The sequence below is a fragment of the Callospermophilus lateralis genome, chromosome 18 (genome assembly GCF_048772815.1).
Source record: "Callospermophilus lateralis isolate mCalLat2 chromosome 18, mCalLat2.hap1, whole genome shotgun sequence".
In the NCBI taxonomy this organism is placed as follows: Eukaryota; Metazoa; Chordata; class Mammalia; order Rodentia; family Sciuridae; genus Callospermophilus; species Callospermophilus lateralis.
The window spans coordinates 6,227,116-6,238,805 of record NC_135322.1 but is presented as its reverse complement, the minus strand read 5'-3'; the positions used below and the strand labels follow the sequence as shown (position 1 = coordinate 6,238,805).

The following is an 11,690-nucleotide window of genomic DNA, read 5'->3' as shown; positions in this document are numbered from 1 at the left end:
TTTGAATCTGCTCCCCTGCCCCCTCCTGTCCCCCAGCTCTCTGGGTGGGTAATGTTGGACTAGCGGCCACCACCATGGGGCAGTCACAGTGAACCAGGCCAGCACTGGGGCTGCTGTCTTGCAGCAGGGACTTTAGGGGGCAACCAGAGGCCATGGCTTATGGTTGGAGCTGCAGAGGTGCAGCCCGTATGCAGGAGCCTGGGACCAGCTACCAAGAGCCGAGGGAGGCAGGCTGGCCGCAGCTGCAGCTGCAGTAATCGAAAATGAGCCACAGGCCCAGCCAGGAAGGCCATGCTCCTGAGGGAGCCATGTGGCAGGGGTGGGCACCGGGTTTTGACAATGGCCCAAGGAGCTGGGTGCGGCTAACCGGAGACCCTGTGAGGCAGCCATACTCGTGCCTGCTGCGAAGTGCCTGTGGTGGTTAGTTCTTAAGTGGATGATCTTTATTAAGCTTTATAATTCATTTGTTGGCCCTGAGGTAAAGTACTTGATCTCGGGGTCTTTTGGTGACCTCGAAGGATGTTGGCAGAATCACAGTCCCCAGAGTTCAGAGGCCTGCGGGTCAAGTCTGACTTCTGTGGCTTGGAGCTGGGTGGGGAGAGTGTGTCTCAGCGCTCTGACCTGCAGGGGTGTCTGCTGGGGGTGGGGTGGGCCTCTGGGCGGTGGGGGAGGCAGGGGAGCCGGGTGCAGCACCCTCAGGGTCTGGGAGGGCTGCTCCTCGCCTGTTCCGGCCTTTCTGGGAGCTGGTCATCTGGCGTGGGGGCCCAGCTCCTCAGATGCAGGCATCCCTCCCGCTGGACCCATTAGCAAGCTAGAGCCACCTATCTAGGAGTGGCAGGTCCTGCGGCCCCACCCTGCTGTCTTCTACTCAGACACCCCTAAGGACCAGGAGAGGGTGGGTCACCTGGACTCTCACACCCAGGCGCCCCGCCCCTCACCTCCTCCCCGCCCATCCGCGACTCCTCGTCGTCGTCGTCATCATCGTCGTCGTCCTCCTCCTCCCCGTCGTCCTCCAGCGCGTACTCCTGTGTGAACGGCACAGCTCCCTCAGCCGAGTGGAAATGCAGGCGGTAGAGCAGCCGCACCCACTGGCCGAACTCACGGTCGCGGGTCTCCGGCGGGGCCCGCAGCTGCAGGTAGAAGGCGCGGCCAGTGCGGAACTTGACCTTGAGCTGCCGGCGGCATTCATCGTGGACGAACAGCTGGACGAACTGCAAGGGAAAGAGCCTGCGCCGGCGGGCGGGAGAGCGGGCTCAGGCGGCTCTGCTCACCGTCCAGCCTGCCCCCTCCACGCGGCCCTCTCCCCGGGAGGCTTGGGTTTTACTTTCATTGCGTGTTGAATTAAGCTCATCCCAACCTCCTTCCAACCTACGGTCCCTTTTGTCTCCGCTGGGCCTCTTCCTGAACCCCGGACCCGAACATGAAACTGCCTATGTGACATGCCCGTTTGAACAGTGGATCGACCACGGTCCCAGGTGTTCAGCAACCACATCCCTGAAGGCCTCCCCTTCTCCAAATCTGCCCCTCTGGGTCTTCAGGTCTTGGCTACATCCCTACACTTGCTCTGGGAGTTGTCCTTAATTCAACTTTCTTTTCCATACCCGTATCCTATCCTGCCACCGAATCCTGATGGCTCCACCTCTAAAACATACCCATAATCCAACCTTCTCTAACTCACTGCCACCCTAGTCTTCTCGTTTCCAGGGCTTTGCCAGGCAGGCTTACAACCAGTTCCCCAAGAGGCCGCCAGAGGGCGCCAGTTAACACTTTACCTCCACTCTCTGTGCCAAAAAGCTCACCTGAAGCCCAAGTTCTCACCACGGACCACAAGACCCTGTGGGATCTGATCTGCTGTTATCTCTGCACCTCCATCCACACCAGCTTTCTCTCTGTCCATAAACACAGCCGGCTCTGACATTCCCCAGGACGTTTGCACAGGCTGTTCCCTCTACCTGAAACCCTCTTTCTCTAGTCATTTCTGTGATTCCCCTATTCATCTCCCTCATCTCTCTCTTGGGCAATCCTTCTCAAGGAGGTCTTTACCACTGAGCACCTACCACTAAGCTACTTTACCACTGAGCTACAGTGGTATTTTGAGACAGAACTGAATTTATGATCCTGGCCTACATACAACCACATCCATCTTCGAACACCTCCCTTGGCCCTCCCCTATTTCCTCACAGACCATACTCTGACCAGCAAATTGCCCTTTATCCTATCTGCCTTGTCAATAGAATGTGAGTGACCTGAGGGCTCTGAGTGACCTGATCTGGTTTTGTCCAGTGCTGTTTTCCCTGCATCCTGAGCAGATGTTAGCGGGTGCTCAAGGGACACTTGTTACATATGTGAATAAATGAACTGCTCAGGCCCCCAGTTGGACTGAAATTTCAACAAGATGGAGTAGGAAACAGTCACTGGGGGGCTGACAACTTGTCCCAGACCACACAGCTGAGATTGGGACCAAGTCCTGTGTTCATAACCACAAAACATTCTTAAAGACAGCTGGACAGCCACATCCAGCTCTGTTCTGGCAGTGACCTCCAGGAATTGATCTAACAAGACACCCTTACCCCTGTGCAGACGTATCCACACAGATGTCCCCTGCCTTGCTGGCTGTAACTCAAAGTCACTGGACAAAAACCAGTGTCCCGCAGTGGGCAGCTTGACTATGCCCCCACATGGAAGAGGAGCTGCTGGCCTCCACAGAGGGCTGGCACCTCTCCCCCAACAGCCCTGGAGGTGGCTTCCTCTCATTCCCACTTTCCAGATGAGGAAACGGAGGCACAGATGGGAAGCTTGGCCAAACCCAGTGAAGAAACCCTGAAGGCAGGATTGAACCCAGACCATCTGCAGGCAGACTGGTTCAAGGACGTCCCCTTCCACATTGTGACAAAAGCTTGTTCAGGGTGTATGTCCTGGGGGCAGCGTCTAGTGCGGAGGAGGGAGCCCAGCAGGAGGCAGCGTACACACGGCTGCTGGCACAGAAAGGTGAACACTCGCATGTGCCTGCTAGCCACAGCCCAGGGCTGTACCCTGGGCACCCAGGGTAAGTCCCCAGGCTCTGTTTGCAGAGCAAGCTGCTTGTTTTTCCTTCGGTGGTCTATTTGGGGCAGGGAGCTTAGGAAGCTGAAGGAGATGATGGAGGGTCAAAGTCTCCCGTTAGCATGTTGCTCAGGGCCTCGCTAAATTGCTGAGACCAGCATTGAACTTGTGATCCTCCTGCCTCAGCCTCCTGAGCACTAAGATTATAGGTGTGTGCCACCATGCCCAGCTCACAATTAGCATTTAAGATATTTGAAAAAAAAAAACACAACAGTGACAGGATAGTGCTTTGTGAAACGTTCTCCACTTAGGTGGGGGGATAACTAAAGGCTGTGAACCTCCAGTAGGCTCAGATATATCCCTTCATTCTTCACTCCTTACTTTCTTCCCTCCCTTACCTCCTCCTCTCCCCAACCTGCCATCTCTTTTATTAACGATGAGATGTGGTCAAAAAAGTAAAGTCCCTGGCAGCGCTATCTATAAACTCAGCCTGTGCTTCTGGATTTGCAGCTGGAGTTGGGGGGAGGAGCCTAGGATGGGAAAAGGTATATCTCCTGCCATGTCACTTTTGTCCTTATATGCGTGTGTGCGGGAGCACGTGTGTCACTGGGGACTGAACCCAGGAGCACTTTACCACTGAGCTACATCCCCAGCCCTTTGTATTTTTTATTTTGAGACAGAGTTGAATTCATGATCCTCCTGCCTCAGCCTCCCAAGTCACTGGGACTACAAGTGTGCACCATGGTGCCCAGTGTGTGTTACTTTTTAATGAAAAAATAAGACCTTGAGGGGCAGTACAGCATGTAACATGGCAGTGGGATTCAGGAATTAGGATATCTGAGATTACAAGGAATGTGACCCCTGGCCCACATGGGACCCTGGGAAACTGTTCCCTTCTCTTAGCCTCACTTTATTTCTTTGGAGGATGGAACTAAGGAGCCCCACCATGAGGATATGAGGTAAAAATGTGGCTATGTGCATGACCCAAGGGCACCTGGCATGTAGTAGGCACTTCATAAATGGTCACCGTCCTGACATTTGCAGGGTGTTGCTGAGAACTGTCCCTGCCCTGTTGTCTAGTCTCTGATTTCTGGTTCCTGTGGACTGCCCTGTCCTCTTTCTCCTGGATGTACAGCTGCCCAGAGGGCTGAAGCCACCCAGTGCTCCTGGGTGGTCTGGGTGAAAGGAGCTGCTGCCAGAGGCCTGGGTTGGGGGCGGGGGAGTGATCTAGGCCTAGTTGGGACAGTCACCCGAGGAGTTGCAGGCGTCCATTCTCCTTGGCAGGGCCAGCCAACAGCAAGAGGTCTGGGAGTTCCAGGGCTGGACTCGAGGCTGCCACCCCCATGGTGACCTTGTTGGCAACTTCTCCAAACCGGGTCACCTGGGACCAGAGATCAGACATTAGAGGAAGGATACATGGGAACACTGGAAAGGAACTAGAGGTCAGGAATCTTAGTAGAATACAAGGTCACAAACCAAGGGAGTAAACATGGGGCTAGGGGCCAGATACCTTGGGATTAAAGACAAGAATTGAGGGTGTGAAGTCAGGGAAACTGAGACAAAGGACTCCAAGGCCAGAGTTCTCAGACAAGCCAAAGGGCCAGATATGGGGTGGGAGGTGGTCTGGTGTCATCAGGTGCAGCTGGAGGTCCACAACTGTGCAAGGATTATGGGGAAAAAGCTGGAATGGCAGAAATGGGGTTCCCCAAGACAGAAGGATGAAGGTCGGGCCCAGGATCTGGGCCGAGGTGCCCAGACTTCACACCTGCACGAAGTTGCTCTCAAAGATAGGGAAGTCCCGCAGCTGGTCAAACTCGCCGCTCAGGAGGTGGCGTTGGAGCCGTCCAGGTCGTCCCTTGGGATACGCTGGAAACAGGGGACGTTCTAGAGGGACAAAGTTTGAGGGTCTATTCCAAGAGGTTGAGCCCAGACCCCCCAGAAGGTTGGGCCCAGAGCAGCAAAGTGCTGAGGCGATGGTATGGGGTGTCTCCGAAAAGCTGACCCCATGCCTTACTCTGCGCTCACCAGGTCCAAGCCCTCCAGGCCTGGCTCTGCCTCCCACGTACCTTCCCACGTCCAATCTCATATGTCCCCCCTCACCTGCTCCACCGAGGGCTGGCTTAGGATCGTACCCCCGCTTCATCGCAAAGCCCAGAGCCCTGGTGGGAGCGAAGGGAGGAGCCGGGGTAGAAAACCACACTGCCGAACTACGAGCGCTGCGACGTCATGACGACAAATCCAAATTTGATGACGTCATAGAAGTTACTAGAATGGCGGCGTCACCTGAAAAGCAGGCCTTGGAGACCCGGATAAAGGGGCGGCAGCCCGATGACGTCAGGCCCTGGTGCCTGCGGATGCACGCCAATGCGCAGGCGCAAGGGGCAGACGCAGGCGCGGTTGTGTCAGGATGCGGCCGGGTTCTCCCAGCGTGCTCCGCGGTGCTTGGTTCACATCCTCTAGGTTGATGGGAAAGCGTTGAAATGGCGGCCGCCGGCGCCGGGGCCGCCCGGCTGCTCCTGCTCTTGCTGATGGTGGCAGCAGCGCCCAGCCGAGCCCGGGGCAGCGGCTGCCGGGCCGGCGCCCCCGCGAGAGGGGTGAGTGCCCATCAGCTTCGTGGAACAGGAGAGGCCGACGGAAGTCGTGGGACTGTAGGTGGATTAAGGTGGTGACGAGGCCGGGCAGGGTGGAGAGGAAAGATGAGGTGAAGGAACCCTGGAGAGTGAGGCAGGCGTGGGAGGGCGCCAGGCCCGGCACGAGCCCGCCGCCACCTGGAGGGAGAGCCGCGGACTCTGGGGGCCTTGGCGGTGAACGGGAAGGCAGGCTGCCGGAGGCCTGGTCGGGCACGTTCGCTTCGGCTGGGGCGTGAGGGGCCCGCAGTTCGTGGAGACGCAGGAGCGGTGTGGCCAGGGAGGAATCCTGGCGAATCAGACGTCAAAGTGATCAAAATGAAACAAAGGCGCGCGGGCTGCTCCAAGGCCTGGAGAGGAGTTTAGTCTCTTGAATATGAGTCAGGAAACCCGGTCGCGCAGGAGCGGGGCGTGAGGAGGTGGGGAGTGCAGAGCAGAGGACATTTGAAGGGTTAGAGAGAAAGGCGGAGAATCCTGAATGTACTTGGTGGGGGCGGTACTTAGGCAGCGTCTTGGCTGTTGGTATTTTTAAGGTGAAAACGAGGACATTTAGATATTAGCAAGCAAAGGAGTCCCCGGGGAGAAGGGTTTCCTGTATTTATAACGCAAGGCCTGAAAGTGACTGGGAGTAGTTGCCTTGAAAATAAGAGTATATCCTAAGCATGTCTGTAGGGTCTTGGTTTCTGAGAATGGCAGTCCAGGTCATGAATAATTATGAATGGAAGGTCCTGGTGAAATGCGCATAATTGGACTGAACATCAAGGTGAGGCTTCTTAAGTCCTACTGTCAGGCATTTCTGGAACCTGTGGGTCCTGCCCTGCAGAGAGCTTGAGTTAGTCCTCACCTGGGGCCCTCTTTCTCTTTTGCAGGTGGGGACTGAAGGGCGAGAGGCTGAGGGCTGCAGCACCGTGGGACTGCTGCTGGAGCACTCCTTTGAGACCGGTGAGTTCAGCGATGTGGTTTTCTCAACACTTATCTGGTGCCCTGTGAAGTCCAGTCTTTACAATGTGTGATCTGCCTGTTCACTAACAGTGTTGCTCTGGGGAGGGAGGAAAGAGATGGAACATCAGCTTCAAATACCCCTAGACCTGTAGGACCAATGCCAGACTTCAAATACCCCTCCCTAGACCTGTAGGACCAATGCCAATGCTGAAGTAATGGTTTCGGAGCTTTTCTGACCAGTTGCCAAGTTTGCTGCATTAGTGATTTGATGCTTTTTTGTGGATGTGTCTGATATCCTTGTGACAGTCTTTCCAGGTTGTGGATTTAAGCATTAGCCTCATTTTTCAGAAAAGGGAACAGGCTTAGGGTAGGCTTAACACATGGTCCCTGCATCAGTGAATGACAGAACTGGAACCATCTCACACTTAAATATCTGTGACAGGCAAGCCAAAGCCAGCTGTCAGCACTATACAGGGCTTAGTAACGAAGTCAGAGGCTCCAGAGTGTTGGCATTTGTTACAGTGAAGCTGGGGCACCTCCCCAGACCTCCCAAGCCAGACCCTGGTCAGCCCAAAGAAAATTTAGGCTTAGAGAACTTATGTAACTGTCCCAGGATCAGTACACGATAGGGGTGTCCCAGTTTGCAGATGGGAGACTGACAGCTCAGGATGAAGAAGCCACCTGGTCACTCTTGGGCAGAGCCAGACCAAGATATGAATTTAGCTGTCATGCAGTAGGGCTGGCGTGGGGTGGTGGTCACTGAGCCCAGCTCCCCACAGATGACAGTGCCCGCTTTCGGAAACGGGGCTCACTACTCTGGAATCAGCAGGATGGCACCTTGTCCTTATCACAGCGGCAGCTCAGCGAGGAGGAGCGGGGCCGACTTCGGGTGAGGTGGGGTCCCTAGGCTGAACTGGGGATGGAGGGCATCCAGTGAGCCCTTCCAGCTGCCACTTCCCTTCAGGTGCCCCTTCTGCCCTCCTGCCCTCTGTCCCTGCAGCTGCCCAGGCTGAATGGTACCTTGGTAACCCTCTATGCCCCTTTTGAGGTGCCTGCCTCAAGGCCTTGGTCCAGGCTTCTGCCTCTTCTCCCACAGGTTCCCATGATTGGCTCCTCCTGCCTTTCCAGATATAACTGTCATTTCATGGCCCCTTGGGAGGAGGCTTGCTTATGAGGAGAAAAGTCCTCAAGAATGGCCCTCCTTAGACAGGGTGTTCCTCCAGGGCCTCCTCATGGGTTGGGCTTCCCCCTGGCCTGGCTCTTTCCTCTTCTGCACAGTCAGTCCCACTTGTGCCCTGCAGGAGGGAGGCTGGGAGCATCAGCTTCATTCTGGAAGCCACGTGCCCAGGGTGCCCTTCCTGTGAAAGAGGGCAGGACAAGGTTGACCCAGATAGCCTGCCTGCATTGTGCCTTTGTGGTTCACTGTCCCAGCTGCCCCCAAAGAAAATTTTATTTCCAGTGGAACTGGAGAGTGAGGCATGGGACAGATGTCCTTGGTACCCACTCTGCTACTGAACTGGGGGCTCTGCTGTCCTGGGTAGCTTTTCCCCCAGAATGGGTAGCCTGGACAGACCAGGGTAGGCCAGGCCAGGAGTGCAGTGTGCTGCTTGGGGAAGCTGGGACAGGCCCAGTGGGGTCATGGCCTGGTGGACCATCGTTCTCACTAGCATCCTCTTCTGCATGACCTGCAGGATGTGGCAGCCCTCAATGGCCTGTACCGGGTGCGGGTCCCAAGGCAGCCAGGGGTCCCTGATGGGTCAGAAGCTGGCGGCTATGTCTCTTCCTTTGTCCCTGCGGTGAGTTCGTTACAAGGACTATCCCCATCCTTGTTCCCTCTGCCTACCTTGGTCCCCAGCCTGCCACTTGTACCCTGGTGTGTACCAAGCCCCTTGCCCAACAGAGGGCAGGTGGTTGGAGACTTGACTTTGCTCTGGAGGGATCACTCCAGGTGGTGGTGGGGTGGCATCATAGTAGGGCATGGAACATTGGCTCACAGAAGAGTGGCAGAGAGCTGAGGGAGGGTTTTGAGATATGCTTTGGAGGTCTTGGGAGAGCAGCTCTTGTTCTCTCTGCTCCTCTGACTTGGCTTCCCCCCCCCCCCCCACATCCCAGTGCTCCCTAGTAGAGTCACACCTCTCAGACCAGCTGACCCTGCACGTGGATGTGGCTGGCAATGTGGTGGGTGTGTCAGTGGTGACACACCCTGGGGGGTGCCGAGGCCATGAGGTGGAGGATGTGGACCTGGAGCTGTTTAATACATCTGTGCAGCTGCGGCCCCCAGGCACAGCCCCAGGGTGAGTACCTGAAAGGAGGTTGCGGAGGGAGGGTCCTGCTCCTGCCTTTGCTGGCATCCTGACGGTCTGCCTCAGGTCTCTGGGTCCCTGGATTCCTTACCCACTTTTTTCCCCTCCACTTGCTTCCCAGTCCAGAAACAGCAGCCTTCATTGAGCGCCTAGAGATGGAACAGGCCCAGAAGGCCAAGAACCCCCAGGAGCAGAAGTCCTTTTTTGCCAAATATGTGAGTGGGGCTCCCCTGCCCTCCCTGCCCTCTTCCCTACAGGTCCTGCCCAGCTGGCTGGACCTCCCTTCTCCTGCCCCGATGACCTGTGCTTGTCTCTGGCACCTGGGCTGAGTCAGGGTCGAGGGCTGTGGACTCCTGCTTATGTCAGCTTGTGAAACTGTTCAGAGCTGAGTAGCCCTAGGAGCCCAGAAGGCCCCAGCCAAGGATTCGCGGGCATAGTATTCACAGGCTTATTTGGTAGAAAAATAGTGTGGGGTGGTGGAGGGCACAAGCTGGGGCAGGCTCCTGTTAAGATGGAGAGGCAGGGATGGGCAGAGGTTTCAGAGGAGTGAGGGAGGCTTCCGGGGACACCCAGGAAGGCAGAGAGGGGTGGATCTGGGGAGGGTTGCTCAGGGACATGAGGGTGGAGGTGGCCAGGAATGGGCCCAGGGCCCAGGAAGGAAGGACCTGCACTACTAGAAGCAGATCTGTGGTCAGAGGCCTAGAGGCCGAGGTTGGCGGGAGGCTGGGGAGGTGCTGAAGAAGCAAGCCCTACTAGAGAAGGTTGGTTTCATCTAACCTTCTTGTCTCATGGCAAGGTCAGTGTTATTTAGGTTGGGAGGGTGCTGGTGGCCTGTGAGTGCTGAGCACCTTTCCTGAGGCAGCTTCGGGGTCAGGGTAGTTCAGCTGCAGGGAACAGAGGCCCAGGGAGGTGGAAGCTCGATTGCTCTGTCTGCTGCTTGCTTGAGGGCCCACCCTTCCCTGAGGCCCCCGGAGTCCACTGACCTGCGCTCCCCTCCCTCCTCAGTGGCACCTCATCCTGGGGGGGGCCGTGTTGCTTACGGCCCTGCGTCCTGCTGCCCCGGGGCCCGCGCCACCACCGCAGGAGGCCTGAGTGAGGACCAGACCCCTTCCCGCCTCCACCCTCCTGTACCCCGCTGCCCTGCCCCTGCCTGTAGTGCTGTAGGGGACCTGGGCCCCTCCCCTCACGCGGTCCCCCTCACACCAACCCCCTCCCTACCCTGGGCAGAGTGGCACCCACACTTACTTTCCTTTCTGTCTCTGTTTGTCCCCCTCTGCCCTGCAGTGGATGTACATCATTCCTGTTGTCCTGTTCCTCATGATGTCAGGAGCACCAGATGCCGGGGGCCAGAGTGGCGGTGGGAGTGGGGGTGGCAGCGGGGGTAGTGGCCGGTAAGCAGCACACCCTCTTTACTCAAGGACTTCCTTTACCCATTCTCCCATGTCCTTGGTCATCCCAAGAAGGACTTGCTGGCCCCCTCCTATCTCCTCATCCCATGGAGGTAGAAAGATGCCCCCTCTCTAGGGGGCCTGTAGGCTGCCCGGGGAGCCCATATTCTCCGGGGGCCTCTCTGTTCTTTTTAGCAGAGGGGTGACAAATTAGAGTGCATCTCCTGTGCCCCCTTTCCCATGTCCCCACCTCAGCCTCATGGGCTCCCCTTAAACCACAGGCTGGAGTCCAAGCTCTGGGAATCCTGTCACTGCACCCCGTGGCCCACCCCACCCCAGCCCTGCAGTCTGGGAACATGCCACGTCCTCTCCAGCCTCTGTGCCTTTGTTCTGGGTGTTCTTGCCCTGCCTGGCCTCGACCAGGTTCCCAAGGGCACCTCCTCACTTGGTGTGTGTCTCTGGCCTTCCACCGTCTCCCCTCTGAGGATGTGGTTGGGAGTGGCTGGCTGTGGGTGCCCTTGGGTTCCACTTGCAGCACCCCCGTCACCCTGCCTGGCTGTGGGGGAAGCACTGGGCCTTCTGGATGCCAGGCCTCTACTAGCCTTTTGGGTGTGAAGAATGGTGGTGTTTAATCAGGAAATGACAATGGAGTCAGGACCAAGTGATATGAATAGAATCCCTCCTCAGTCTTACCTGGGTCACCTTACCCAGGGTGCAGCACCTGGACAGGCTGCTGGGCCTCTGCTGTTTGTTGCCCCTTGTCTGTTGAAAAACGTTTGCATTATATTGAAGGTTCCAGCTTTCAACAGCCAAGTGTGGCTTGAGTTCTGCTGTTCACTTAATATATTTATTCAGAAATAAGAAAATGGCCATCATTGTCGTTATAACGTTATAATTGCTATGAAGCATTCAGTTGTCGTATGGCAGTTGATTAAACTTCCCCAAATGTCCAACATGTAGCTCCCTTTCTGCTTTAGTGGTCATTAATGGCCCTGCAGGGGGCCTGCAGTTGTGACTTGCCTAGCACATGGGAGACGCTGTTTGATCCTCAGCACCACATAAGAATAAATAAAAATAAAGGTGTCGTGTCCAACTACAACTAAAAAAGCATTAAAAAAAAAAAAAAACAAAACATAACCCTACAGGGAGTGTTATCCAGTCCCTCTGGTGTGCATTTGGGTGGTTTCCTTGGGTCATGAGGAGAGTGGAATTGCTGTGGCAGATGAAAAGCACCTTCGTGAGGCTTGTCACTGCGGCATGAGGGTCGCACAGTTCAGTCTCTTTCCCTCCCAGCAGATGTGAAGGCCTAGCATCTTCCTTTAACAAAAGAATTAAGGATGTTGTCTTGCACGTCCTGCTTTGACCCAAGGAGTTTCCTTGTCAACACA

At 56.1% G+C, this 11,690-nt stretch overlaps 2 protein-coding genes across 7 annotated transcripts; one reads left to right on the top strand and one right to left on the bottom strand.

Moving 5' to 3' along the window:
* Nucleotides 1-358: 358 nt before the first annotated feature.
* On the bottom strand, nucleotides 359-6,113 carry Garin5a (golgi associated RAB2 interactor 5A). 2 transcript variants are annotated; one of them, XM_076838377.1, is made up of 5 exons: nucleotides 5,143-6,113; nucleotides 4,808-4,926; nucleotides 4,293-4,423; nucleotides 939-1,227; nucleotides 368-588 (listed from the first exon to the last, which is right to left on the bottom strand). In XM_076838377.1, exons 1-5 carry the CDS (start codon nucleotides 5,183-5,185, stop codon nucleotides 532-534), a joined length of 639 nt encoding a protein of 212 aa, XP_076694492.1. In that variant the 5' UTR covers nucleotides 5,186-6,113; the 3' UTR covers nucleotides 368-531. The 2 variants fall into 2 exon arrangements, with proteins under 2 accessions (XP_076694491.1, XP_076694492.1); XM_076838376.1 differs by having other exon boundaries at nucleotides 359-1,227.
* On the top strand, nucleotides 5,421-11,395 carry Emc10 (ER membrane protein complex subunit 10). Of its 5 annotated transcripts, none has more exons than XM_076838371.1 (8): nucleotides 5,421-5,690; nucleotides 6,539-6,611; nucleotides 7,391-7,500; nucleotides 8,303-8,407; nucleotides 8,724-8,905; nucleotides 9,036-9,129; nucleotides 9,920-10,006; nucleotides 10,199-10,277. In XM_076838371.1, exons 1-7 carry the CDS (start codon nucleotides 5,523-5,525, stop codon nucleotides 10,004-10,006), a joined length of 819 nt encoding a protein of 272 aa, XP_076694486.1. In that variant the 5' UTR covers nucleotides 5,421-5,522; the 3' UTR covers nucleotides 10,199-10,277. The 5 variants fall into 5 exon arrangements, with proteins under 5 accessions (XP_076694486.1, XP_076694485.1, XP_076694489.1 ...); XM_076838374.1 differs by having other exon boundaries at nucleotides 5,423-5,636; XM_076838375.1 differs by lacking the exon at nucleotides 9,920-10,006 and adding an exon at nucleotides 6,342-6,432 and having other exon boundaries at nucleotides 5,579-5,636; nucleotides 10,199-11,395.
* The last annotated feature ends 295 nt before the right edge of the window (nucleotides 11,396-11,690 follow it).

Bases quoted from the DNA above. Each gene is read 5' to 3' on its own strand.
- Garin5a (XM_076838376.1), bottom strand. From the start codon at position 5,185: ATGAAGCGGGGGTACGATCCTAAGCCAGCCCTCGGTGGAGCAG. The intron at 4,424-4,807 runs GTGTGAAGTCTG...CTCTGGTCCCAG, and splicing joins TTGAGAGCAACTTCGTGCAG to GTGACCCGGTTTGGAGAAGT. The intron at 1,228-4,292 runs GTGACTGTCCCA...CCGCCGGCGCAG, and splicing joins GGACGCCTGCAACTCCTCGG to GCTCTTTCCCTTGCAGTTCG.
- Emc10 (XM_076838370.1), top strand. From the start codon at position 5,523: ATGGCGGCCGCCGGCGCCGGGGCCGCCCGGCTGCTCCTGCTCTTGCTG. The intron at 5,691-6,538 runs GTAGGTGGATTA...TCTCTTTTGCAG, and splicing joins CCGACGGAAGTCGTGGGACT to GTGGGGACTGAAGGGCGAGA. The intron at 7,501-8,302 runs GTGAGGTGGGGT...CATGACCTGCAG, and splicing joins AGGAGCGGGGCCGACTTCGG to GATGTGGCAGCCCTCAATGG.